General features: G+C 35.7%; 1 protein-coding gene across 2 annotated transcripts in view; it reads left to right on the top strand.

The window, feature by feature from the left end:
* The window catches only part of TNFRSF19 (TNF receptor superfamily member 19), a 62416-nt gene that overhangs the window by 13375 nt on the left and 23099 nt on the right, over nt 1-25942 (top strand). For both annotated transcript variants that reach the window (XM_052812874.1, XM_052812875.1), the window contains 3 exons: nt 1335-1445; nt 11489-11667; nt 14958-15043. In XM_052812874.1, coding sequence (XP_052668834.1) covers nt 1335-1445; nt 11489-11667; nt 14958-15043 — 376 coding nt within the window. The remainder of the gene's footprint in view (nt 1-1334; nt 1446-11488; nt 11668-14957; nt 15044-25942) is intronic.

Genomic DNA, 25942 nt, shown 5'->3' on the forward strand with positions numbered 1-25942 from the left:
GTTTTACACATCACTGCTAACACTAAAAGTCTTAAACACATATGCACAGATAATTACATATGCATTTTATCAATTTAAAAGTGAGCTTTGTCAGCTCATTTGTATAATTCCTTGCTACTCCTCGCATGGAATTAAAAAAAAATTTACCTTGTGAGCCTCTTCACAGAAGGAGGACTGGACTAGGACAGAAAATACAGTTGAGTATAGTGCTATGAAGGTGATGCTGTTTCACTTCAGAGAGATGGCAGGAATTCCAGGCAATTTGCAGTGACCATCTCTTAGTACCGTATGCTATATACATAGTTTAGGAGTTTGGAGTATTCAATTTATCGACAGAACATAGCATAGCACACAATTACGTTGCCTATTAAGCATACTTCAGCTCTGGCTTGCTGAGACAAGCTCTAGAACTAAGGGTAATTAATGCTTCATAGCTAGCAGAAACGCTTTGGTCTTTCTGAAAAGACTAATACACAAAGTAAGAATTTAGTAGCAATTGTGGAGAGCACTTTCTGTGGTGGAAGCCTGTATGTAGACATTTAATTTAAAATTCTATTGAGGGAGCTCATAGGGTTTGCTAATGTTCCTGGGTAGGATTCTAGTGATTATACTAAGACTTTGCATGACTGATATTACTGTTTATGGTATTTCTCACAACCTTAGTTTCTGGTTTGGTCAGATAACGTACTTAAATGCCTTTGAAGGCAGAAATTGGATTCTCTCTCATTTGGCCCATTGAATATAAAGTGATAGTGATATTTAGAATAAATAGTATTTATACAGGTTTGGGGGTTTTTTTTAAGTTTCCGAAAGGTTTGAGTGACCTTTTAAAATCTCTAAATATTTATGTTTAAAGGAATAGATTTTAGCTTATTCAGTTGTAATAGCATCATTAGAAGAATAAAAAATCACAAATAAGTGAAACACGGCAATATAACGTGATGTAACATAGCTTACTGTCATGAAATTTGTAGTTTTAGTAAATGGTCATGTGCATTTTTTGTAATGTTGATTAAGGTGAGGAACTTAAACTAATGTTCAAACAATTAAGCGTTTTAACATTCCACAGGTGCCAAATATCAGGCAGGTCTTCTAAAAATTGTAAAATTATTACAAGTCACTGAGTGCTGAGAATCTTTAAAATTCAGGCCACTTATCCATATTTGGAGTTAGATGATTAATTTTCATTGCCATGTTTAAAGTTTTTCATAATGCAGAAAGTTATTTTTAAGATAGAAACATGAATTTATTTCTCAGATTTAGAGTTTATATGAATTATATGTTAATCATAGATTAATTATATTTTGGTGAGTTTACTTTTTTTTTTTTTTAAGCTAAGTAGGGTAATTTGTGAGACTGGAGATTGCAGAGAGCAAGAATTTAGGGACCACACTGGAAACTGTATCCTCTGCAAACAGTGTGGACCTGGAATGGAACTCTCAAAGGTAAGCAAATCATGCTTTCTTGAATTTGTTTCCAGTAAGTACATTTACGTATGTGATTAAAAGAATAGGAATGTGTACTTAAGTGGAAATATTTTTTTATTGTTTTGGCGTTTGAACCTTTTACAATTTTTCAAGTACCATGTTTTCTGGTTCTCTTTATATAAAATGCTCAGTTCAGAAAATGATAATGCCACTAATAAAGTAGGCAGTGCCATTAGAGGATCTGGGTATTGGCTCTTAAATTGAAATTTTTTTTAAAGGTGGGTTAGTGCTACAAAGGGGGAAAAAGAACTACAGGGAATTAAGACTGAATAACCTCACTGTGTAGAGGAGAGTAGGAAAAATGAATTTCAAACTAGTGTTTGGTACAGATCAATGAAATGGGGGGGGCTTGATTTCTACAATGCTGACTTTCAGAATCAGTTCTGGATTTTAGGTGAAATTGCCACTATAGACAATGTTTAAATATTTTTTATACAGCAACTTTTCTTAACAGCATGGTTTATAATAAAATTAAAGGCATAAGCACATAAATACAGAATAGGATTCAAGTGAGAACTGAGATATTTCCTTAGAACAGCTAGGAGATAGGTGATTATTCTGTTTTCACTAGCTCAGTGTAAAAAGTTGGAGCACTTTGTGTTGGGAAGCTAGATTCAAGTGAGGCTCGGTTTCTTTGTTTTACAACTTATTAAAAATGCTATAAACCTAATCCATGTCTTTATGCCATGTAAAGTAATTGAGAAGGTTGAGGCCAGAAAAAATACATGGTAATATGTAGAAAGCACATAAGTCCTTGTTAATATCGTGGAGAAGGAAAGATTGTTATCGTGAGTCGTATGTAAATGTTTTTTTTTCTTTTAGATCAACTGCATCTCTTCCAAAAGAAAATCCCTGTAAAAGTTTTGGAATTAACAGGTTTTTTAGGAGTGCAGAAACGAATCAAGAGAGATGAATGGTGACCGAGGTTATGGACTGGGATTCAGTAGAACTAGAAAGTTAACTTGGCAAAATTCCCAGAAAAATTCCAAGTCTGAATGCAAGTCATGAGGGGGATCTTAGTTGCTTTCAGCACAGAGAAAGTAGGTGCTGTGTATGAGCAAGGATAGAGAACAATGAAGGAAGATAGAGCTGAAACGGGAGGGAGGGAGGGAAGGAGGAAGGGAGAGATATGGTGGGATTCACTAACTCGATCACTGGAGGTGAGAGAGATAACAGAATGAGTTATGGGTCATGGGGAGACTGGATGTTTTGGGGGAGCAGGTGTGTCATGCTAGAGGTGTGAAGATGGTCAGGCAAAAAAGAGAGAATGCCAGCTGGTATCATGAAGGGTGAGCAGACTTGTCAAGTCTCATGCGTAAGCACAAGCTCTTTCTTCAGTGTCCAGCTACTATACCTACATCTTGCCCGTTATTAGAGCATATGGCCCAGACATAACTGTGCAGTCTGATGGATACCTGATAGGTGGGGCCATAAAGCAAGAGAGAAGTAGCTGCCCTGCCCAATGCCTTTGCATATAGAAGGACAAACTCTGTTTTGTACTCTTACTGATAGTGTAAAAAGGATGATAACGGTAGAATTTAGGGTGTTATTTAGGAGGAGCGAAATTTGATTTTCAGCATTGCTTTTGTAGGCAAGTATGTTATGTAGATCCAAGGGGGAATTTGAAATGTTATTTTTTAAAATCCTTTAATGTGAAACATTACTAACTCTTATGTGTATGTGTGTTTAAACAACAGGGAAAATGAAGCTTTCAGTTTGTGGCTTTGTATTTCTTACTATATTCAGCTCTGAAAAAAAGCACAAGTTAAGTATTGTGGTTTGTGGGTGGTTTGAAGAGATTTACTGAAATTGAGTGACACATTTTCTCTATCTCTCCACCCCCTGTAGCTAGTGTTCAGTGCGTTAACAGATATATTTAGTTTCACGCTTTAGTAAGGATTGCTTTCTATGTTAGGCAGTATTAGTTAAGGTTTAGTCATACAAACAATGCTGTTGAAGTAGAGATTTGAAGGTGACTAACAGTATGGATGTGGTTTTGCTTGGATGTTTTGTTTTCTTCAGATTGGCCTTAAATTTGAGGACTGAAAGGTTCTGGGGGGTGTTTTAATTTACGAAGGCGCTTGTAAATATGGCACTTTATAACGGTGGTCCTACTAAAGCAGTATTACGTGCACTGATGTAGCATACTTATCTAGTTGGCAAATAAAAACCAAAAGCATAAAACCTAATGCCCTCAGTAATTACACTATCAATTTAATAAAGAAATCCTAAACTAAAATGGGAAGGTTATAGTTTGCAACAGTACACTATCCAAGTTATGTTTTTACTTTAACTATTTTTGTTTACAATCTGATGGTCCTGATTCTTAGAAGTAGTTTTTCTGAAAATATGAATGGTTAATTAGTTTCAATGTGTAAGCAATTACTTCTCCCAGACATGAATAGGCTTTCAAATATGATTTTTTACTACTACACTAGAACTGAAATGACTAAACAGATTTTTCTCAAACCTAAGTGTGAGTGGAAGCATAATTTCCTTTATAAATAGAGGTACAATTTTCTGTGAATCATAGCGAAGGATGTGATGCTGTGGCAGTTACTGAAATGCAGTTGAAAGTAGTCTTGCTGAACTACAGCTTGAAGCAACAAAGTATGTTAAGTCAAAGGTCAGAACGCAAAGGGAAAAGGGATTTAATGATATACTTGAAGTAATTTGCAGCACAGGGGGAGTTTTGTTTGCTTGGATTTTTTTGCATGTGAGAAAGCAATGATGTAATTATCCTGTAGTTGAATAACAGTTTCTTAATAACAAATAACGTGTCTGTTTTCCTATCAAATATTTAGTGCTCATGGATAAAACTAGATATACTGCTGGATGCGTGAGCCTGACTGTAAGACTGTCTAAGTATATAGTAAAATACAATGTTATCAATGGGTTTTTTGGTTTGGTTCCTCCTCAGAGTGTTTTAGGCAACTGACTGACAGGTTTCTTTTTATATTAGTAACAAAAAAACTCAGTCTATATTGTTCAATACAAAAGACCAGCTATTGTGTCACGCAGCAGTGGATCGTGTGAACGGTTGATATAAACATATGTCCTTATTTCCTTCCCTTGAAACTCAGTCCAGGTAGAACTTCTGTTGCTCAGCAAGCTCAAACAGACAGGTCCAATGTCAAGGACTGTAGAGCCCTCACTTCACTCTTATTTATGAGAAACTACTTGATCTTAGTTACAATCTAAATCTGTAGATTTCTTTCTTGTTATTACTGACTATACAAAAATAGGAACTGTGTTTGTTTCAAAAGCCAAGTAGAGTTAGCAGGCTAAACACTAAGGAAAACTGGAGTTCTCAAGATAAAAATTAAGATAAATACAGTAGTACAGATGGGTACTGTGACTTAAATACATTGCCACTGAATTGATCAGCAACCAGTTTAGAGCATAAGTACACTTGTTCATGGACTTTCTTCCTTTTGCCTTTGTTAAACTGAGTACATGATGCTATAGAAATCAAAACTAATATGTTGTTACCTAATTGTGATAATCTGTGTGTGGTGGTGGTTTGTTTTTTTTTTTTTTTTAAACTTCAGTGGGATTTTTATTGTGGATTTATAAAACTCAGTTAAGTCAACAGTCATTAGTTGTCCCTACACTTAAGGGAAGACACAGTGACACCTGAAGATCAGACTTAAGAATCTTAACACAGGCTGCACAGGTGACTTAAGGCATGGTTAAAGCCTAATCAAATCAGGTCCTGTGTGACAGTCCAGTCTGTTCCCATGTCACCAGATACACTCAGATATACCACAGGCTTGCATCAACTGTGGATAAATGTGCAGGGCAAAATACCACCTGTAGGGAGTGGATGTATATATACATATAAATATATGTATATGTACGTGTGTATATATACTTATTTCTACAACTACTAACTTGAGTTATTTATATGACCTTTGTTGCTATATTATGTGAGCATTTCATAATACCTTTCCAAGTTAGGGAAATACCGTTGCCTTTTCTTAGTTTATACATGAGACACTAGCACAGAAATCAACTTGCCCATGGTGATGCAGGAAGTTTTTGGTGGAACAGAGTAGACAGAGGCCACAGAGTAGAACAAGAGGGTGAAGGCTCTTTCTTCAACAAGGCACCGCATGGACAAGACAAGGGGCAACAGGTACAAGTTGTACCAGGAGAGAGGTTTTATCTCTATATAAGGAATAAATTTTTTACAGTGAGAACAGTCATTCACTGGAACAACCTCCCCAGGAAAGTGGTAGAGTCCCATCACTGGAGGTTTTTAATATGCAATTGGACTGGATGCTAGATCATCTCATCTCGGCTCTCTGTCCCTTCTTTCAAGGTTCCTTTTGACCTGGGCTGTTCTATGATTCTATGATGAGTGTTTAATTTTAGCTGCAAACTAGTGCTCAATCTGTTGGATTGACCTTCCTGTCTGCATAGATAAGCAACTTCAGACACCCTTTATAGCATGAAACAAAAAAACCAACAAAAAGTCCCAGCCTTATTTCATGTAACTAGTTCTAAATCTAGACTATTCTTGTCAGCTTTTGCTGTCGCAGTTTAGTGGGGGTCTTTTTCAAGAATGTTTTTGAAGTAATTCTTTCTTCCTAAAATAAGAAAAAAACAGTACACCCTCAACTTTTCCTTTCTGATTCTCTATCAACTGTTCTAACAGCAGCTGCAGATGTTGCATTAACTTAGAACTAAAATCCATTGATCACTTCCGTTGATTGTATTTTTTATAAACTACTTTTAACATTCTGCCATCATAAGAAAGCCAGCTTTGTTATTGCATCAACCGTTTAACATTGATGGGGAAGGGAGTCAAAGCTGCTTCTACTGTTTGTTTGCTTCTATTTGTTCGTTTAAAAAAAAAAATCTATATAACCTTTTCTTCTGATAAACATATGTCCTTGATAATGTTTGTGAAGCCTTTGAACCACTGAAATAGCTTGCTTTTGAGTGTGTGAGGTTTTTGTTTGGGGTTGTTTTTTGTGTGTTTTGGGTTGGTTGGTTTTGGTTTTTTTTTTTTGTCAACAGATCACATCTGAGGTTGTAGTTCAGAAACATTGAAATCACAGTTCTGGCAATAGTAAGTTCTTCCCACAGTGCCCTACCTGTGCAGTTACACTGACACAGATTTTTAGGGTGTACTATGGAACAGATCACTGAACTGATCACTTTTAACCTGGATCAGTCCCATGGTCAGATTTACAGCTCAGCCTCATAATCAGTTGTATCAGTACAGTTGAGGACAATGTATGATAAGGAAGAAAAAGCAGAGCTGAAAGGGAGAGAGTGCCTTAACCCAGCATTGCCACCAAATACGTGATGATGATAATGTCACCAAGAGACTGCTGCTGTACAGAGAGCCTGTGGGACAGAGGCAGCTTGATGGTTGCTACGGCAGGGCTACATATCATAGGTTGCTTCCTTGCACCAGGTGTATGATGAAGGAAAAGGAGACCTGCATCTTGGCTCAGAAAAGGAATTGTAAATTAAACAGGAAGGTACTGTTTGAAGCAACTCCTGAACGTAACAGTCCTCATACAGAACGTGAAAGGTGGTAAGCTGTGTCTGACATGTCCCAGTAAAGTTACTGAGAGCAGCTGCTACCATGTTTAGCAGTCACTCTGTAACTTCTCAAAGCAAGAGAGCTGCTTGTGAGGAAGCCTGCCATATCTCAGCTCAGGAGAGGCTAACACATGTTTCTGGGTCAGTGTCCTGGAAGCTGGAGCAGCTGCATGTAGGCATGTCAAATCTTACTCACTGAGCATGAAACTCTTCTGACACTAACTTTGCCCTTTGCCGCAGCAGCTAAATCTGACCGGTTTGCAGCACACTGTTGCTGTCCTGCTCAGAAACTTCCACTGATAGATACGGCTGATTATTGGATTCTAGATGAGGCTGATCCACAGCCTAAGGGACTTCTGGAAGCTAAAACTGTGTGCTATTTAACAAGGCCGTATATTCAAAGGTATTACTAAAAACTTCATTTTCCAGCACCAGTGTAGTGCTGCAACCTGTTATGTGACCTGACATCAATTAAAAGCGTCTTAATGACTGGAAGGCTTTTTCTTGAGAATACCCAAATATTCTTGTAATCATTGTGGCCTAAGTGGAACTTCTTTGTGCTGTACTGTCTAGGGACTTATGTAGGTTGTGGATAATCAGTGGAACTAGAAACAAATTCTAAAATGTGCTTGCAGATTACTATCTTAATAATGCCTGAAAGCATTTTTTTAAATGAAATTTGAGGTTATTTTAATTGAAAGAATGTTTAAAATCTAATTTACTGTTCATTTACTTTCTGTGTTGCATTCAATTTTTAGGGAAAGAGCATACTACTTAACTCCATTACCCTTTATAGTCTGCTATACTTTTGGTTGTTCTGTCTGAATCAGTGTTTGGATAGGATATACTGAAAGAAAATGTTAACACTGCCAAGGTAGTACTTTAAGAGGTGTCTGTATTATTTTATGCTTTTAATATTTTTAGCTTGAAACTAAGTTATGAGTTCAGTTAAGTAGTTTGCAACAGATTCCTACGTGGCCTTGACCAGTCATCTCACTTGATACCTTAGTAAAATCCACTTCTGAACAAAATTGTTCTGGGGATACATGCATTAAAGGTAATGAGATGTCACAATACTGTGATAGTGAAAGCTGTATAAATATCCAGGAAATAGAAGTGCATTTGAATTTTGAGGATTATTTAAAATTAGTTTTAATGCAGTTTTCTAAATTAGTGTTTAGGTTTTCATGGCGTCTATTGCATATCATTTGAGAGAGAAAATTTTCATTAATGTTACCTTGTACCACTGATGGTAGCATTGAAAAGCAAAGTGGAAAGGGAAGAGTGGGCTACGTGTTCTTCACAGTATACTTCACAATAGGAGAAATAAATATAGTGTATATTTACCTGCTCTTTTCTTTTCCTGGCACAAAACTAAAAAAAAAGTTTTTTTGAAATCCAGCTAATTGAGGTTACAAGTTTAATTTCTCTTTTCTGCAGTCCTGAGGTGAACTGCCACAGGAGACGAGCCCTTTTTTAAAAATATGAGTGGGAGGATCGAAGGCATGAGGGGAGTTGGGAGCTATTCAGATCTCATCAGCCATATAACTTGACAACTTTGCAAATAGAGCACTAAGAAAACCAGTGCACATCAGTTTTGCACATGTACTGATAAAAGATGAACAGTCGATTGTTTGTATCTTTGCTGGACTGCTAAATTATAAAGTCCAAGATTTCAAAGGGTTTAAATCCATCGTCTAAATCACATCCTTCAGTTTTGGGAATGTGGTTAATTATGAGTGCAGATCTGTTTGAAGTTCTGCCTGGTTTACAAGCTTAAATATTTATTTGCACCTGCCAGGCAGTTAACTACCTCAAATATTATGTGAACATTAAAAACACATACATAAAGTTGTAGTTGTTATGGATTATATCTGCAGAATTCCTGGCAAGGACTTAGAAAGCATCTTTGAAAATACTGGAGACTGTAAATTCCTTGGGCAGAAGATTTCTTTATTTTGCATCCACCATTTTTATAGCTTTAAAGTAAACAATTCCACGTTACAAAGGACCACTAAGATGTGTCTATACATCCAACTATAGCAAAGCAGATCTGATAGAGCTAGAAACAACTTACTCAAGCTTTGGTAGTTTGGGCCAGTGAGTTGAAAGCATTTAATTCTAACTTTATTTCCTGGTGTTTGCTTGGTTTTGATCAGAAACTTCAAAGGTAGTCTGGAAAGGAAAACTTATAATTAAGTTAATTTAAGCCTTATATTTGAAAGTTTACTAGGACTTGGGAGGGACTGATTCCAAGTGATTTATCAAAACATCCATATATGCATGGTTTGACTGAGCTATATAAGATATCCTGTAATGCTACTATTTGGATGATCTAAATAGAGTAAAGAGTAGGTGTTTGGAAAGATTGTGTTAAGGAATAATGAGACTCAATGAAAAAGTTTATTTAGACTTAGGAAGAGCAAAATCTAACAGAAGTTAATCTGGTTCCAGTCCCTGGTGGTAATCATGTAGCTTTGTATACAGTCTTACAATTGCATAAATGAAATTGTGTGTAAAACTGCACACAGTAAGATATTTTTAGGTGACACAAAATAGAACTGCTAGAACCTCCATTGCTTTGGCATTGATTCGTAGCAGAAACTGGTAGGTTTGAAATAAAATGGTAGAAAATGTGCTATGGCTGAAGTAAATTTAAAAAAAAAAAAATTGAAATATTTTTATCACCTTTTGCCTACCAGCTTTATTAGGGTCAGTGTCTCAGAGGAAGAACGTGCTGTACAGTGTATGAAACTGTAGTTTGCTGCTTGTTTTGTTACTAACTGCAATGATTTGTCTGTCTGCTCCTTGATCTGAATAATAGTTAATAGTAAGAAACTACATTTCAGCTAAAAAACAAATCAAAACAAAAATTCAAACTTATTTTTTAAATTCCTGAGTCTAGAGACAGAGGAAGATGACTAGTTTTAGTGTTCATTTGTAACTGCTTTCTTAGAATCGTTAATTTTCTGTGTACTTAAGTGCTTGTTCTTCAGAGGACAGTAAAGATATTCTTAACAAATGAAAATTGAAAATTCTTGGAATGTCTAGTAAAATGCATCTGACGTTGTTTATTGTTACTTTATCATTGCAAGTTAGAGGCACTATAAAATACATATTGGCCAACTCCATCACATAGCTTGTTCCGTAGATGCTTTCTCAATGCAAAACGTTGGAGAATCTTGAGTGCATTTGTAAGGTTCAAAGCTTTTCACTGCAGCAGATTTGCTTAGGTGGGTGACTTTGGAAAAAGTTATTTATATGCATCAAACAAGCATGTGTTGTGGAGGAAACTGGTGGTAACATTCTCTTAAGTTGCCCCAGTTGGAGATTTCCTGCACTTTTCCCACTGGGAAGATGCTCTATTCTTCCACTGAGACCACATACTGGAGAAGGAGGTCCCTATGTTGTGCCTTTCCCACTTACTCCCTTCCCAATAACTCCTTTCCAGCAATTTGTTGTATTCCTCTTGCCATTTTGCAGTGTGTCACTAATGCATCAAATCTAACTCCAAAGTACTGCAAAAAAAATTAATAGGATATTCAGATGAGAAAAGGGAATAGCAACTCTTAGTAACTTGGTAACTCTAAGAAATAGTGACACAAAAATGAAATAGATTGATAGTTCTTGATAATCAATTTAGAATTCATTCCCCAAACTATTACATATTGTTGGGTGAAGCGTTTCTCTTTGCAGCCTGTCAGTTGTATTAGGTGTCCTTCTGCAAATGAATGAAAATAATTTCTTTAAACAGCCAAATCTAGGATAAATAACCAACCATAACAATATTGCTTGTATAGTAAAATATCATGCCTCCCTGTGACCTGCAGAGCTATTAAACTTTTCCAACAGTTTAAGAACTGTTAGAACTGGAGCGGATTGAGTTTCTGAAATTCTTAGTGGCTAAGCAACGTTTCATGCCCAGCTAATGGTCATTAACCAGCTCTGGTTTATTTGGTAACAGAAATTCTAAGCCTTTGAAGATCAGTGCACTCTCTTTGGCAATTAACTTTGTTCACCTTAGCTATGAACCTTAATATCAAAGTGCTTCTTTGCTGTTTTTGTAACTGAGTAAGTGCCTTTATACTTCACTTGTCCCAGTTTCTGCACTTTCACATGACTGACCTAATTAAAAAACGGACAGCTCAATAATTCTACCATAAGCTAGTAATAATGAAACTGTGGGAGTCCTTGAAGCCCTTTATCATTCAAATACACAGTGGTTTCATGAATAAAGTGGATGACTAAGTATTACTTATAGAAGTAAGAGAGATTATTAGCAGTGGAAGACACATTTGAACTTGCTGAAAGGATGGCTTTTGTCTCTAGAAAGACCTACTCTCAGTAATAATTACACTAGGTCTTCATTTTATCCCAGCATTCTCTTCTTGTTCACGCTTTCAGTGACTGAATAGCTTGCTATTGCTTGTTAATCCCTACAGGAATGCGGCTTTGGATATGGGGAGGATGCACAGTGCATGACATGCAGGCCAAACAGATTCAAGGAAGACTGGGGCTTTCAGAAGTGCAAGCCGTGTCTGGATTGTGCATTAGTTAACCGGTTTCAGAAGGCCAACTGTTCTGCCACCAGCAATGCACTCTGTGGAGACTGTTTACCAGGGTAAGTCCATTTCTGAAGATGAGACTTGAACAAATTCAAATCTAATTTGCATTAACGTTTGCTTGTTCATGTTTTCCGGATAAATGTTTGTATCCTTTATGTATGTATGAAGGTCCTAAGTTCTAATCTTGGCCTTGCCAATAACTTACTGTATGATCTGAGCACATAATTAAGACTGCAATTATGAAATTCTCATCTATAAAAATGGTTTGGTAATTACCTACCTGATCTATGAAAGTATTGTCTATGCAGTGCCTGAGCAAAATACTTTAAAATATTCAGTGCTACTGGTGACTTACTTCATTGTTATAAAGAATTAAACATTTGGAAACATGTACAGTTACCTTCTTGAAGACTGGTCACATTATTTGCTTGCTTTTTTTCACCTCTTTAGGTCAATGCCTAATAATTCTCAAACATCTATTTTTAGGTCAAAAGTAGTGGCTGTGGTTTATGTTCCTGATTTTCCTTCATCATGTTGGTGAATTCATAGAGCACGATCCTGGCTGAGAATCATAAATGGGTCTGAAAGAATTGGTTTGGAACAACCTGTAACAGCATGGAGACTCACTGAAACTGCTGTTATAAATCAAGACCTGTGCTTAGTTTGTTGTCCAGTCATCCCAGATATCTGTTGCTAATCTTCTCTGTTTGTAGTATTAAGCGTTAAGATCTCCAAAAGGCTATTCTTTACATGGTGGCCAAGTTCTGCTTTATAAATACCTGACACGAATTTGTTAAAAGGCATTTCTGATGCTTTTTTGAATTATGGATTGGTAGTTTAATTGATAGGGGTAGGTTATGAGAACTGATCTGCAGTTGTAACAGCCTTTGTATTTTCAGGGTATGTATTTCAGAGATGCTTAAAGTTCATACATTTTTTTCCTATATATTTCTCAGCCATTTTATTTTATTTATTTTTATATACTTTTTTTCAATACCAGCTGTCAAATACCTGAACACTCTTGAAGCTCCTACAGTTATTCCTCTCAGCCCAGCTGTGAGGTCCTTTCATTTACAAAACACTTAGTAAAGTTTTGGTAACTAATATTAGTTTAAGTTACAGTAGAAGGTGCAGCCCCAGGCGTTAGATGTTACTCGCAACCACTTTTGACACTACCTGCAGCCACATGGTGGATTGATTTATGCTCTTATTGCTTATTAATATATATGTATTGTAGGGCATACTTGGCTGTCAGCAGGCAGAAAAGTTTCTTCTAAATTTTGGAAGATGAGAGAGGAACAAAAAAGAAGCCAGAATAAAACATGAATTAAGGGTAAACCTAAACTGGGGGACCCGGCAATGCCTCTTAGTATTCTGGTCTAGAATGTATTCTAAATGTGTGTTGAGTGTGTGTTAAAATGAGAGCTGTTGACACAACCTGCTTTTATTAGCAGCAAAGTTGGAAATACGAGGGGGGAGGGAGTTATGGGTAGGGGAGTTGCAGATCATCTGGTCTGGATATTTTGGGGAACAGAACTGTAGAACATGCCACCACTCAGACCTGTCCAATGGAGGATGTAGCTAGCCAAACCAAATGGCTTAACTAATGTTTTACCTCTCAGCAATCATATTTATTTCTGTTTTGCACAGGTTTCCAACATGCTGTTCCTTGTTGTTCACCTTCAAAACGCTACAGTGAGCATGTCAGCTAAAAACAAATATTAACACATTTCCTTCAGAGTAAATGATCACAGTGGCCCCTTCAGTCTTACAGCCTATGAATCTGTTTCTGTTCACATTGTTAAAGCATGAGTTTCTTGAGCAGTTGCAGAGCTGTTTGCTTTAGGTGATACAGTCTTCATATTTTAATGGCATTTGCAGTGTTAGTAATTTAACATCAGTAGAGTTAGTACCTTTTATTTAATGTGCCACTAGCACTACAGAAAACACGTAATTCACGTGCTCGTGTTGAACAGACCACAGCTGCTGATTCTAGCTTAGTACTAATGACTGGTTGGAAGACAGACCGACCTACTTGATTAGGGAGCTGTTGTAGATAAGTTCTTTAGAGGATGTCATACTCCTACAAATTTGAAATAGAACACTCTACAGTTCTGTTTTTTCATTTGGTACTACTCTTGTTCCCTGGTTTAGGAATGTAGGCTTCTGCCTGTCACTGTAGTCAGTAAGCTCTTCAAACATAAACTCAATAGTAAAGTTTTTGAAGGGTCTTTAGAATAAAATGACTCCTGGGGTATGACAGCTTTTTTTTTTTTAATGTTTTGGCATTAATTTCTTTAGGAACAAGTAGCTGGCTGGTTAGTTTGCTTTAGAGTTTTATTTTATTGTTCACCTATTACCGCTTGTAGCCTCCCATTGCTATTACTTATATAAACCATCTGACTGATACTTCTGTTTGCAATATCCATTTTTTCATACCTTGAAATGCTTGCTATCTAGAATTTTTGAAGTACAAGTTTAATTGAGAATATGAAAACAAAGTGGAGCATTGGATGATGTAGATTGGGACTAATGTAGTCACTTCATTAATTTGCATTCACAGTCCATGCACATTGTGATTTTGGTTGGTAGTGAAGGTCTTCCTGGAAGAGAAGGAAGAGTCGGAGAGGGATTGTTTGTTTGTTAAAATACAGTTCTGAAAAGCCGTTTTTACTGTTTTGCTGTTCTACAAAACAATCAGAATAATCTTATTTTCTGAAGATTTTGTCACACAGCATGTTAAAACTTTTTTTGAGGGGGTACCCTTTTGTACAAGTACATAAATGAACCAATTTATGAGTGATTTTTCCTCCTCTGAGCTAGAGGGTATCTTAGGGATTTTAACTAGAAAGCATTGACGTCTGGTCCATTATATACTGTTAGTGGGGATAATTACCTTGTAATATCTTGTTTTATTTTAGGAGAGTTATGTATATTAATCAATTAACTTCTTTATTTAAATGTGTAAATAAGCTTGCATAATGTAAGTTCACCATACTTGTCTTTTATGTTGTGATCTATGTGGAAAACAGGATACTGATTTCTGTCTGAAATCTCCAGAATTGTTTATTTCTTATGTGAATATAAGATTGTAGTGACTATGTATTTGGACTAACAGATTTAAAATTCTTCCTCAATTTACTTTAGACCTACTGCTGTACTATTAATTAATATCTAATGTACTTCTGTTTACTATTATTTTCTTCTATTTCCTGATAGTTTGCATTGGGACACAGATTGACAAAAGTTTGCAGGTATAGAGTATTTTGCTGAAACACCTGATTAATTTTGTGAGGAAAAAATAACTGGTTTTGATTAACTGTTTTTTCATTCCTTTATCTTCTAGATTTTATAGGAAGACTAAGCTTGGAGGCTTTCAAGACATGGAGTGTGTTCCTTGTGGTGATCCTCCTCCTCCCTATGAGCCTCACTGTAAGTGCTCTTTTCCTCCTGTTGGAGTGAGATTAACTTTTTTGCTTTAGAATGTTTTCTGGTTTAACTTGCAAGCTTGGCAAAAAATGACAGTCACAGTTATCAAGAATTCTTTTAAAGGCTCATTTTCTTGTTAGGAAATTATTTTATTAATGCACTTCAGCAGGTCCAGCACTATCATTGCAAAGTTCCTTCATGTGACCAGTCACTTGAGGATAAACACTCCTGTCATACCACATGATTAGGGAATCTTGAGCCTACTTCTGATGTTGTCATATTTTAATTTCTGGTTTGTGTTAATGCCAAAAGAAAGGCAGCCTTCCTAGACCCTCTGCCTACTATCAAGTAGGCCTCAGTGAGTATGAATTCTTTCCTGACACCCAAAAGGCATAATTGGTTGATACCTTTAAAAATAACTTTTGTGCTAAGGTTACAGTGAGAGAGAACAATATATCTTTATAGTACTATATACATTAAAAAGCAAATAAGTAATCAGTTTCTCTGGTTTTGGCCAATGAGAGGATTACAATCTCTTCAAAAGGAGGGAACCTCTTTATTCTGCAACAGAAGCCTTTTTACAACTTCTTCCAAGACTACTGATGGTCTACATCCCATCAAATTTTTAATTCAATAAAAGGAGTTAATTATTCTTGTCGCATTTATTGCTGTCTACTTTATAATATGAAAAATAAAATTGATTCAACATAATCTTGTGGAAAACCTTGGGTTTACTTGTTTGTTTCTGTAACTGTGAAGTTATGTTTTGCGAGGTTTTTTTCCCCTTTTCCAAACAGAAACAATTGTTTATAGAAAGAGTGAATTGTCAAGTTTCTGAGATGCTTCATGCTACTTTAATAAGGACACACTGTTTCTTATAAACATTCTTCCTTTTTTAATTTTTGCTAAATTAAAATATAACTAAGTATATGCTATTGTGCATTAAAATCATACTTTGAAATAATTTTATATTGTATTAAATTTAATGAAATAAGGATTCTTCAGCACTTCATATATTGCTTAGATGGTAGTTTTTCAAATAAGCCAAACTTTCTTGTTTTGCTTCCATTTTAGTGCCCTTTGGGGAATAAACTTACAAAACCAGGTTCTCAGACAGTATCTTTAATAGTAGAATTTCTTAGAAATGTGGCTTCCTGTGCATTTCTCTTATGGTTTGAGAGAATTTCATTATATACCTCTGAATAAGAAGAATATAATTTTCATTAAAGATTGCAACATTGAAAACTAGTAAATCAGATTTCTATAAAAATAAGTCAAATAAGTTACAATGTTTGCAGCAGTAACTCCTGCCCATGTATACCATAAACCTTGAAAGTAAATTCAAAAATTTTCAACCATTTTTGTAGTGTAGACAACATAATATCTTAGAAGTGTTTAGAGAAAGTATGTTCTTCATGGCAAACACTGTGGGGTTTGATGCCAAGAATGAAACGCCGATCTTGACTTACTGGAGCAAATCACTTCAAATTCAATGAGTTGCAGAAAGTATTTCTAGACAGAGTTTGAACCCAAACAGGCAATTTCATATGTACACTTATTTTAATTCCCTAATTGATCAAATTCAGTATTATCCCCTTCATTTGTTTTTACTCTCTTTTTATCTAAAAAAAGAAAGCTAGTGAAATCCAAAGTGCAACAGTGTAATTCTGATCTAGGATCTCTAACTCTTGAATTCATTTTATGCAACTTTTCCTCTTTTCTTGTTTGTTTCTTTCTAAGAAAGCATGCTATTGAAACATAAATTCTGCTCTGTGGTGCAATCAAAGACAGGGAAGAAGAAGAAATTACTTCCCTTATCTTTCTGCTTTGACTGTAGTTTGTGACTCATATGTGTATTTCCATCTTTTCCAAATCACAAATTTTTATTTTTTTAAGAGATGATGAAAGAATGGTTACCAAGTCTTCTGAAAACTCAGAATGAAGTTTACAGTGATTTGGCTTTTGTAATTGACCTTAAGCTTGGATCCTAAATTGAACCATTAGGAAGCTACTACTAATTTTAAGTGGGCAACAGACAACTTCATGGAGAAGAGCATTTTCTCTGGCACAAGCTGCAATGGTAAATCCAGATTAGAGACTTTTTTGTTCCCTAATCTCATGGCTGTGACAAAGCCTTTGACTAAATAACAGAAGTGTTACCAATTGCTTGCTTTTCGTATTTCTAGTAGCAAGTTGTGAGAATTGCCAAGTATTTCCAACTTTTATAGAAGCAATACTAAAAAGTTTGAAATAGTTAAAATGTTCTTTATTTACATACTAACCAACCATTAAAATCTTAAATAACAGAAATCCTACCATGAAGTATGGTTACTGTATGTCTCTGTGGTTTTCAGAATGCTTTTGTTTGGAATTTGTATGTTGGTTCTTCAGGTCTCTAATATAAGCTGTCTCAGTTTAGAAGAGTGTACATGCCTGCCTCAGAACAGCCTAGGAAGTTATTCTTACAATAGCAGGTAAATGAACTGAAATCTTTTTGAGTTTTACTTAACATCAAACAGGCGGAAATTTCTCAGTTTTAAGACTAAGTCAAAAACATGATTCTACAAGGAAGTATAAATAACAGTGTGTGCAAGCAAGCTTTTTCCACCTAATGCTGAAAATGTTTGCTGTTTATTTCAATAATGAATATATTTTGATAGTTAAGATGTTTAAGACTGTATTATTTGAAGTTAACTGCAGAGAGGCCATTAGGTATATGGGGCAAGTTCTCAATGATCAGAGGACTATGTTCTAATACTCTGCCTTTCTTATCCTTCTTTCTTTCCACTGTGAAACAGAAAGTCAAATATTAGTGCAGCTAACTCTTGTATTACAGATGAAAAGGAAAAGTTTAAGTGTCCTGTTTCAATGAATTAATTGTCCTGTGAGGTGTGTGGCAATCTTTTGTTTGCTTAAGAACATTACCATAAGGGCACAAAGGCTCACAGCCCCCCACCTGGACTAAAGGCTCATGTTAAAGCTGAGACACGGATGAAGTTCTTTCAGCACTAGTAGCAGTTGATTATTACCCGGTTAGCTATAAATCTAAATACTTGCTTTTATCTTCTTTCTTTCTGTAGACATTTTAAAACAGATCTCGTTTAAATATTTACTCATGAAAAAATGAGTTTGTGAATTGCTAGAGGCAAAGTTGAAAGGATTCTCTAATGAACAAGTAAAGAGAGTATTGGAGACCAGAGAATTGCTATCACCTTTGTGTAAACTTTAAAGGGGACACAATGACTTATGTGTGTTTTTAGGATGTCAGAAAATTAAATACACAATGATATATTTTAATTTGCTTAGTTCAGGTAAATAAACTGTAAATACCAATCCTGTATGTAGAGTCAGCATCTAAACATTAGATTAGAAATGAAAGCATGTTTTTAAAATTACTATTTATGTTCAGTTTGTAAACTGAAAACATTTTTTTCTCACCTGAAGACATTTTTTCCCAACTGAGTGACAGAGAAAGGGTCCTTTTGAACTGGGAACTAGAGTGAAAAGCCAATCAATCAAAGATGTAATTTCTGAAATGGAAGGTGGCATAGGCTGTCCCAAACTGGTATCTGTTCAGCAGACAAACAGTGACATAGATACAGTTCAATGATTCTTTTTTCTCAGCACCAATTTAGGCTCGCAGAGTTCATTTTCCTGTCTGCTCAGGCTAATGTTGTGCTGCCCCAATGGTTGTGCTTAAACTGTTAATAAAACTCTTCAGTAAGCTAGGTTGTGAATCTATCCACAAAGAATTAAAATAACTCCCTTCTTAAGGTTTTTTTTTTGTTAAATCCAATGAGTTTGTTAACTCCAAAACACTCGTGGTGGCACAAGTGAAGGAGAGATGTGCGAAAGGCTGGGCTAAGGAGCAGATTTTCCAAAGATATCATTGCTTTCTTTGGGCAAGCAGTATGTTTTCAGCTGGTCTGTCTTAGTAAATAAACAAAAAACTTAAAAAACATACTCTTTATCTTCTTTCAGTCCTAAGAAGATGGCAGATTAAAATTAAAATGATAGAATTATTTTATCAGCTTGGCTATGTCAGCTATTTCTACAAGTGGTATTGTATTGTTCAATTCAAAATGCAGAACAGCATCAGAGTCACCAGAATCCTTTAGCTTTTGGACAGGCTTTCTACTAAGCATAAGAACAGTGACATTGAACTTTTTTGAGCTGTGTTTAAAAAAAAATAGTTCCTAGCACTTCCACATTACTCTTCCTTTCTGGACCAATCTACAGTCAGTGGTGTTCCCCTGTTGTGTGCAAATTCAGTCTAGAATTTGGCTGTACAAACAGTTAAATTAGAATAAATTGTGAGAGTCAAGGAAGAGAGGAAATGAACACCTAGGCGCCGAGGGCATTTTACAGCCAAACCACTACCAAAGGAACAGCCTTGTTCTTTTTTTTTTTTCTTTCTTTTTTTTTTTGGTAATTATCTGCACTATTATATTTTTTAAAAAATAATGGCACAGTATGTCCAGCCAAACTCATTCTTCCTTCTCCAGGACTACTTCTGCTTGTCTTCATGACATAAAGCAAGGAGCATGGGAAGCTGGGGGGGGGACAGGATGGGGGCAGGATACCACTCTGTGTGGAGCTTGGGAAACTAGCCTCTACATGTTCCAGGAAATAAACGCATTCTTTGCTTCAGTGAAGCAGAAATGTTTTGTTGAATAAGTCACAGCAGTGGAAATATCTACAGTTTGATTGTAACATCATGTGCATTTGAAATAAACCTGCACTCAGGTCTAAAATTGCTACTTTTTTGCCTTGAGCCATGTTTTGAGATATTGATTTCAGTGATAGTGGTTTCAAATATAAAGAATATCTTGAACCAGAAAATAAATAGTTTTTTCTAAGATGAGGAATAAAAGTAAAGACTACAGCTTGGCGAGACAAAATACACATAGCAGATCATAGTGAAAACATTACTTTTTCATGTGAGGCATCCATATCTTATCTGCTTTAAATTTTGTTTCTTTAAGGACCTTCTACAACACTTTGACTACCTCCACTAAGGTTGATTGCAAAGCTCCCTTTACAGTTTTCTTCTGTAGATTTTTTTTATTATTATTATTAGTTTGCTTCTGTATGTTTACAGAATTGTTTTTCTGAGAATGAAATGTAAGCATTCTAAACTGCAGCTGAGTCCCACTCTTTAAATCGACAATGTATGTTGTTTCACTAATGAAAGATGCTATTTAAGGGATGAAATCTCGTGGTATTTCCTTCTTTCTGGTGGTAAAAGTAGCTAGTATAGGAAAAGTAAGATTTGGTATAAATCTACTTACATTTACAAGATTAGGATCTGTGATTTTGTAAACTTTCATGTGAGTGTAATGGGTATTTGGGGCATGGGAGGACTGTTCTTCAGAACAAAGAAGATAAAAACCTAGAAATTACAGTCTGCAGGGGAATATTGTAGGGTGACAAAATGCGTTATTAAAAGTAAGGGGTGGGCTGGAAGCTTGCTGGCTACCTGGCTACATATCTGTTCTGTAAAATACTTTGTTAGTGGTAAAAGAGAAAAAAAATTCCCACTGTCTCAGCTTTGCTGGAGTTTTTTCACATTACTTCATTAAACATAAATACAGTGTTTTAACTTGAGAGTAATTTTTGGATGACATTCAATTCCACATTAGTTTCTCTGTTTACATAGTGGAATTTTAATTTACTTGTATCACTTTCTTCTTTCTGTTTACAAAATTTTGCAATTTGACAGCTCTCAGACTCCAGATAATGTTTTTCCAGCTATTAAGATTTTCTGTAGTTTTTATTTGGTTGCTTTATACGGTAAACTTTATATTACTAATGCAAAACAGCCTTTGAAGGTAGGCTGCTTATGTGCATATGAGGCAACTGGCAGCTGAAAGTATATAACAAGTGAACCTGTTCTTAATAATTTGGTTATATGTCCAACATATATGTCCATCTTCTTTCAGTATTTTTTCTGATTTGGGGTTACCTCACAGCATCTCTCATAATCCTCTTTGCCATGTTGGATACTATGATAGAACGCATCTGGAATATTGTATAAACCTTTCACAAAAGTCATAAGGAGTGACAGCTAATTTAGGTACAGCTAATAGCATCACTAGGTTATAAATATCAGTACTGTTTTATTACAGAGACACTAGCTTTCCATTATCTCATAACTGAAATGTACACTTTTGTAATAAGTCAGTCTGATACTTTCCATATGTGACCTGATGGTAGAGTAACTTATCTTCAGGAAGTCTGAAACAAATTTGACTAGGTGTTTCAGAGAGATGAGAATTGCTATTCATGTCTTATAAAGTTTTATTACAATTTTACTTCTTGCACTCATCATAGATCAAAGAGAGTTAACCTAGAAAACCTAAATATTTTCAATTCCTTGTCCTTGATAATTGTGATGCTTCTGGCCCACTGGGGAAAGGTTCATGTATGACTTAGTCAAACAGCTCCTTTTCTCCCTGTTCTGAATTTGCTTTACATGCTGAGCTCCCCTCCTAAAACAAAAAGTTGCAAAGAGGGGGCAGATTTTTCCTTCTTCTCATAACAGAGGTGTTACCACTAAAATTAGTTACAATAGTTCTGAAATGTTACTTAATGGAGAGGAAGTTTAGATTCGTTGCATAGTTTAGTCATGTTCCAAAACTTTCTTCTTGCCTAGCTCAGAGAATAGCCTTTTTTTACATACGCATTCCCAACTTACTTTCACTAACTCCTGTTGTCTGTACCTCTCATTTCTGTGCCTGTATCTATAGAAGTACTTCATTATGTAGCTTGTTATCACTAAATATGTATTACAGTTAGTAGACAGAACTGGTCAGAAGTGTTTCCCTCATTTCTATCCACCATCCCCTCTAGTCCTTCTCAAAAAAAAAAAAAAGTGCAGAGTGTGCCAAAAAACAATGGAACCCCCACCCCCGAATTTTCCATAGAAGAAAATTTAGCTTAAAAATGTTGAAATGACGTTGAAAGGAGGTGCTACTTCCAAAGCTAACAGAATTTCTGTGTAGCTAGCCAGACACTTTACCAAGGAATCAAAATTTGGAAGCCAAAGCTCCCAAGGCTTCCAGTCAGTCTAAACTGTTAGATTTTTGTCTGCTTTCTTGCACTATCCTTAAATGTTTTGTTCCATGCAGTTTACTTTTTACAGAGGAAAATTCATTTTATCAGAAAGATTTCCAATTGCATGTAGTATAGCTTAGTGCTGCAAAACTGTAGGTGTGAGGGCTGTTCTAATGAGTTGATTCACTTACTAGTAACTTCTGTAGAACAGAAGTACTCAGTATAGCATGTCTGATCTGTTATGAAAGTTTTATCATTTGAGTGTATAGTAAGAGGATAGTAACCTGCATGACTTCAGCAATTCTAACAAGTGTTTGAAGTTTCCTGATCTTCATTGAAGCTCTTATAACAGCAGTAAGCAGGGTCACTTATTTTGTGTCTGCTACCTCAAATCTAACTTGGATTTCTTTGCACAGTGAAATTTTATCTCACTAAGTGAGTTTCAAGTAACCCAGTTCAAGCTACAAACTAAAAGAGCTAGGCTAGTAGTGAATGCTTTAGAAATATGGTTAGTATAGACAGCATTAGCCTTGTCAAGTATTTAGAAGTACTTCAGGCTTAAATATCCAAATAGACTCAGGACCCTGACTCCAGAATTGTATCACCAACTGTCCTGCTTGACAGCTACCTAACTGGAAATGCTTAAAAGCCCAAGGGACCTACAACCATTCATAGACTATGGTCTCCAGGAGTGTTCTACTGATTCTGGGTCCAGGTGGCTTGGACATATTGCAGTTTTAGATTAAGCCAAAAGGATTGTGGTTCACCTGCTTTCCCCTGACTGCCATGGAAGGAAATACATATGCATGGACTCGGCAGGATTCTTTCAATAGGTGCCTAACTGGAGAATACAGACCATGTTCTCTATCACAGTTGATCCAAGAGGTAATGGAATTGGAATTTAAGGAGGCACCTGCGAAGTTCTCTGTACTCTTCAGTGGTCATCCCAAAACTTTTGCAACACTGAGCAGTTATGTGCCCAGCTGGCACTGAAACCATCAGGAGCTACAAGCTAATCAGCCTGTCACCCATCTCTGGGCACTGTGTTCTACGGTGTCTTCTGATGCCAAACTCAGCAGAGTGGGTTGGGATATTGGCTGGGAGTCCTTTTCTTGATAACTTCTTTGAGTCCAGAATTCTTTCCTTATGTTGACTAACTGTGTGTTGGCTTCTTGTCCTTACTCTTTGACTTCTACATTGCAAGTAGGCTTCCGTCACAAGTAGGTTCCCAGCGTTGTGTATGCAGCCTAGATGGTACAGTGCTTAGCACTGCAGGGCCTGTGCCTCTTTTGTAATCCTAGTTTCATGCCTTATCAAATTAATAAGTCTGAATACAGTTTAATTGTTCTAAGATATCTTCTTAAGATAATGACATTGTTCATAATTCTTCCATTCTGACTGCAACCACAAGTGATGGTTAATTAATAAATTCCAATTTAATACTCATAGCTTTTCAAAAAGTGGGGAAAAGTGTATCTACTATCGTTGCTGTTTGGATATGCTGATGAAAGTGTGCCAGTAAGACTATTATTTTATTGAATAGAAAATTATTCAAAAAGTTAAGAATTTGAGTTATATTTTTGAAGTAAAGCTTAAGCTGTAAATTAGTGAATTTCTATTTAAATGATTATCTGACTAATCAACCAAACTTTCCTTCTTCCTTCCTGCTTTATGTGTTTGTGTGAAGTACAGGTGACTAGTTCAGACATTCTATTTCAATTATTCTGCTCTTTAATCTCAAATAACGGGCAGTCCTCTGTTTTGCTTCTCACTACCTTTGTGCTACTAGATGTGTTAAGACTGAGCAGCAAATCCTAGAGGAGGTCTGATGATAACATCCAATGGAAACTTAAAAAGCTGAATACAGCTCTGTAAAGGCACTGTAAAGTTTAGCAAAATCAATGCATATCAGAAAAAGGAAGAAAAACATAAACAGACAAAAAGTTTACCTCTGTACATGCCTCCCCGCACCTCTCCCAAGTATGATCAACAGGAAGGAAAGTATGCCGCAGTTTTCCAGAAACTGGTTTATGAGTAATGGGAAGAAACTTGATAATTGTGAATTTGAGTGGAGCATCAGGAATACATTCTAAAATACAATTTGTTGAACTGAAAAAGTTTAACACACTGCTTCATGCACTATAATGAGTAATCCTGTGCATCAGGGAATGAAGCTGCACAAAAGAATCATTAAAAGACATTTCTGCTATATTAACTGGTGTGGGTTTTTTACCTTTTCATTCAGAAAAGTATTGTCTTTTTTTCTTGATTATAATTGCATTTGTACTTCTGTAATGAAAATATTTTCTGAGCAGTTTTAAAAACACAAAATGTCCTTGAGATACAAATAAGAGTATTTTATAAGAAAGAGATAAGTTATAGGAGTGAAGTTAGGGATTCATTGCCTGACAATGCAATGAATCCTTAAATATCTATTTTAAGAGCATGTTTTATATAACAAAAGAAAGCTGAGAGTGACCAAAATACTTAATTTTGCATGGGGTTTTGTAGTAAAAATTCACTGTAGAGGCCTCACTTCTTTATTAGGTTAAAAAATTCCTTAGTGTATAGCATGATGAAGTTTGTAATTGCAGTATTCACTTCTAGTTTGTTCATCTAAAATACGAACAAACACTTTGCAAGCATATTTAGTTTTTCTTGATACTGTTAAGTACAGTTAGAAAATGGAATTCTTATCTTAACTGCGGAGTATGAGAACTTCAATATGTTTTTTCAGGCCAGTTTACCATACTTTTGTTTCTAGTAGTAACTTGTGCAACCTTTCATCTTATGAGTCAATCCTATAATTAGTATCTTTCTTTGCCAGAGGCATACTGCATGTTTGTTTTAGGTACAGAATGTCTGCAAGAAATTTAACTTAATCATTACTTTTTAATGTAAGAGCTGGTTAGCTCAATTACACTAGATTAAAGTGAACTTGAAATTCCTGAGTTACAGAGAAGGGGCTAATCGTTGACCTGTACTGAATAAGTACTATTTCCTTTTTTTTTTTTTCTTATGTGTACTTACTAATGTGGCTAGCCCTTTAGCCCAACCTTGCAGTGGCTATAAGTAATTATCTGTTCATTGTATGGAGTGGGTTTGCAAAGTTCTTATTTAACTTGGCCATTGGGTTGATCAAAATTATTCCAGTTTTGCATACATTGCAGTAAAGCTGCAACACATTTTTTTGGTTAACTTTTACTTTGTTGTGTTTGGGGATAATCTGAAAAAATGAGTAGTAGTTACAGCTTTGCAGTATTTTTTTTATTTTTAATTTAGATTTTTTAGATGTTTTCTAATTACAGAAGCATATGACTTTTAAATATATGAATTTATTAACATGCTTTTACTGTATGTTCAGACTGAAAATATTAGTTTAAATTTCTCATACAATCACCCAGCTAATTCTGGGAACGGTTGCATTAGCACCACTTCAACAGCACTGAGTTTTGGTGCCTGTGGTATAAATACATGCTGACTGCTATGGCTTTTGGGTACAAAGTCCAAATTGTGACTGACATGCGAGTATAAAATACTGCTAAACAAATGCACAGTAGCGTGTTGGGTTTTTTTATTCTACTTCGTGCTGGTGGATACTATTGGCTATGTTGCTTGGCTACAAAATACTTAGGCTGTGTTTCTCTTAAATTTCTTGTTTAAAAAAAAAATACAGTAGAAAACAGGGAACCCCTCTACGCTGAAACTTTTCATATTGCCAACTCTCTTAAAATCATTGTTAAGCGAAAGAACACTGAAATACCACTCTGGAGGACTGAAATGTATTGGAAGTAGGATAAGATGCGATAGCCCTAAAACAGGAGTTATGCACTAAGGCCCTTAGCA

The sequence above is a fragment of the Harpia harpyja genome, chromosome 17 (genome assembly GCF_026419915.1).
Source record: "Harpia harpyja isolate bHarHar1 chromosome 17, bHarHar1 primary haplotype, whole genome shotgun sequence".
Lineage (NCBI taxonomy): Eukaryota > Metazoa > Chordata > Aves > Accipitriformes > Accipitridae > Harpia > Harpia harpyja.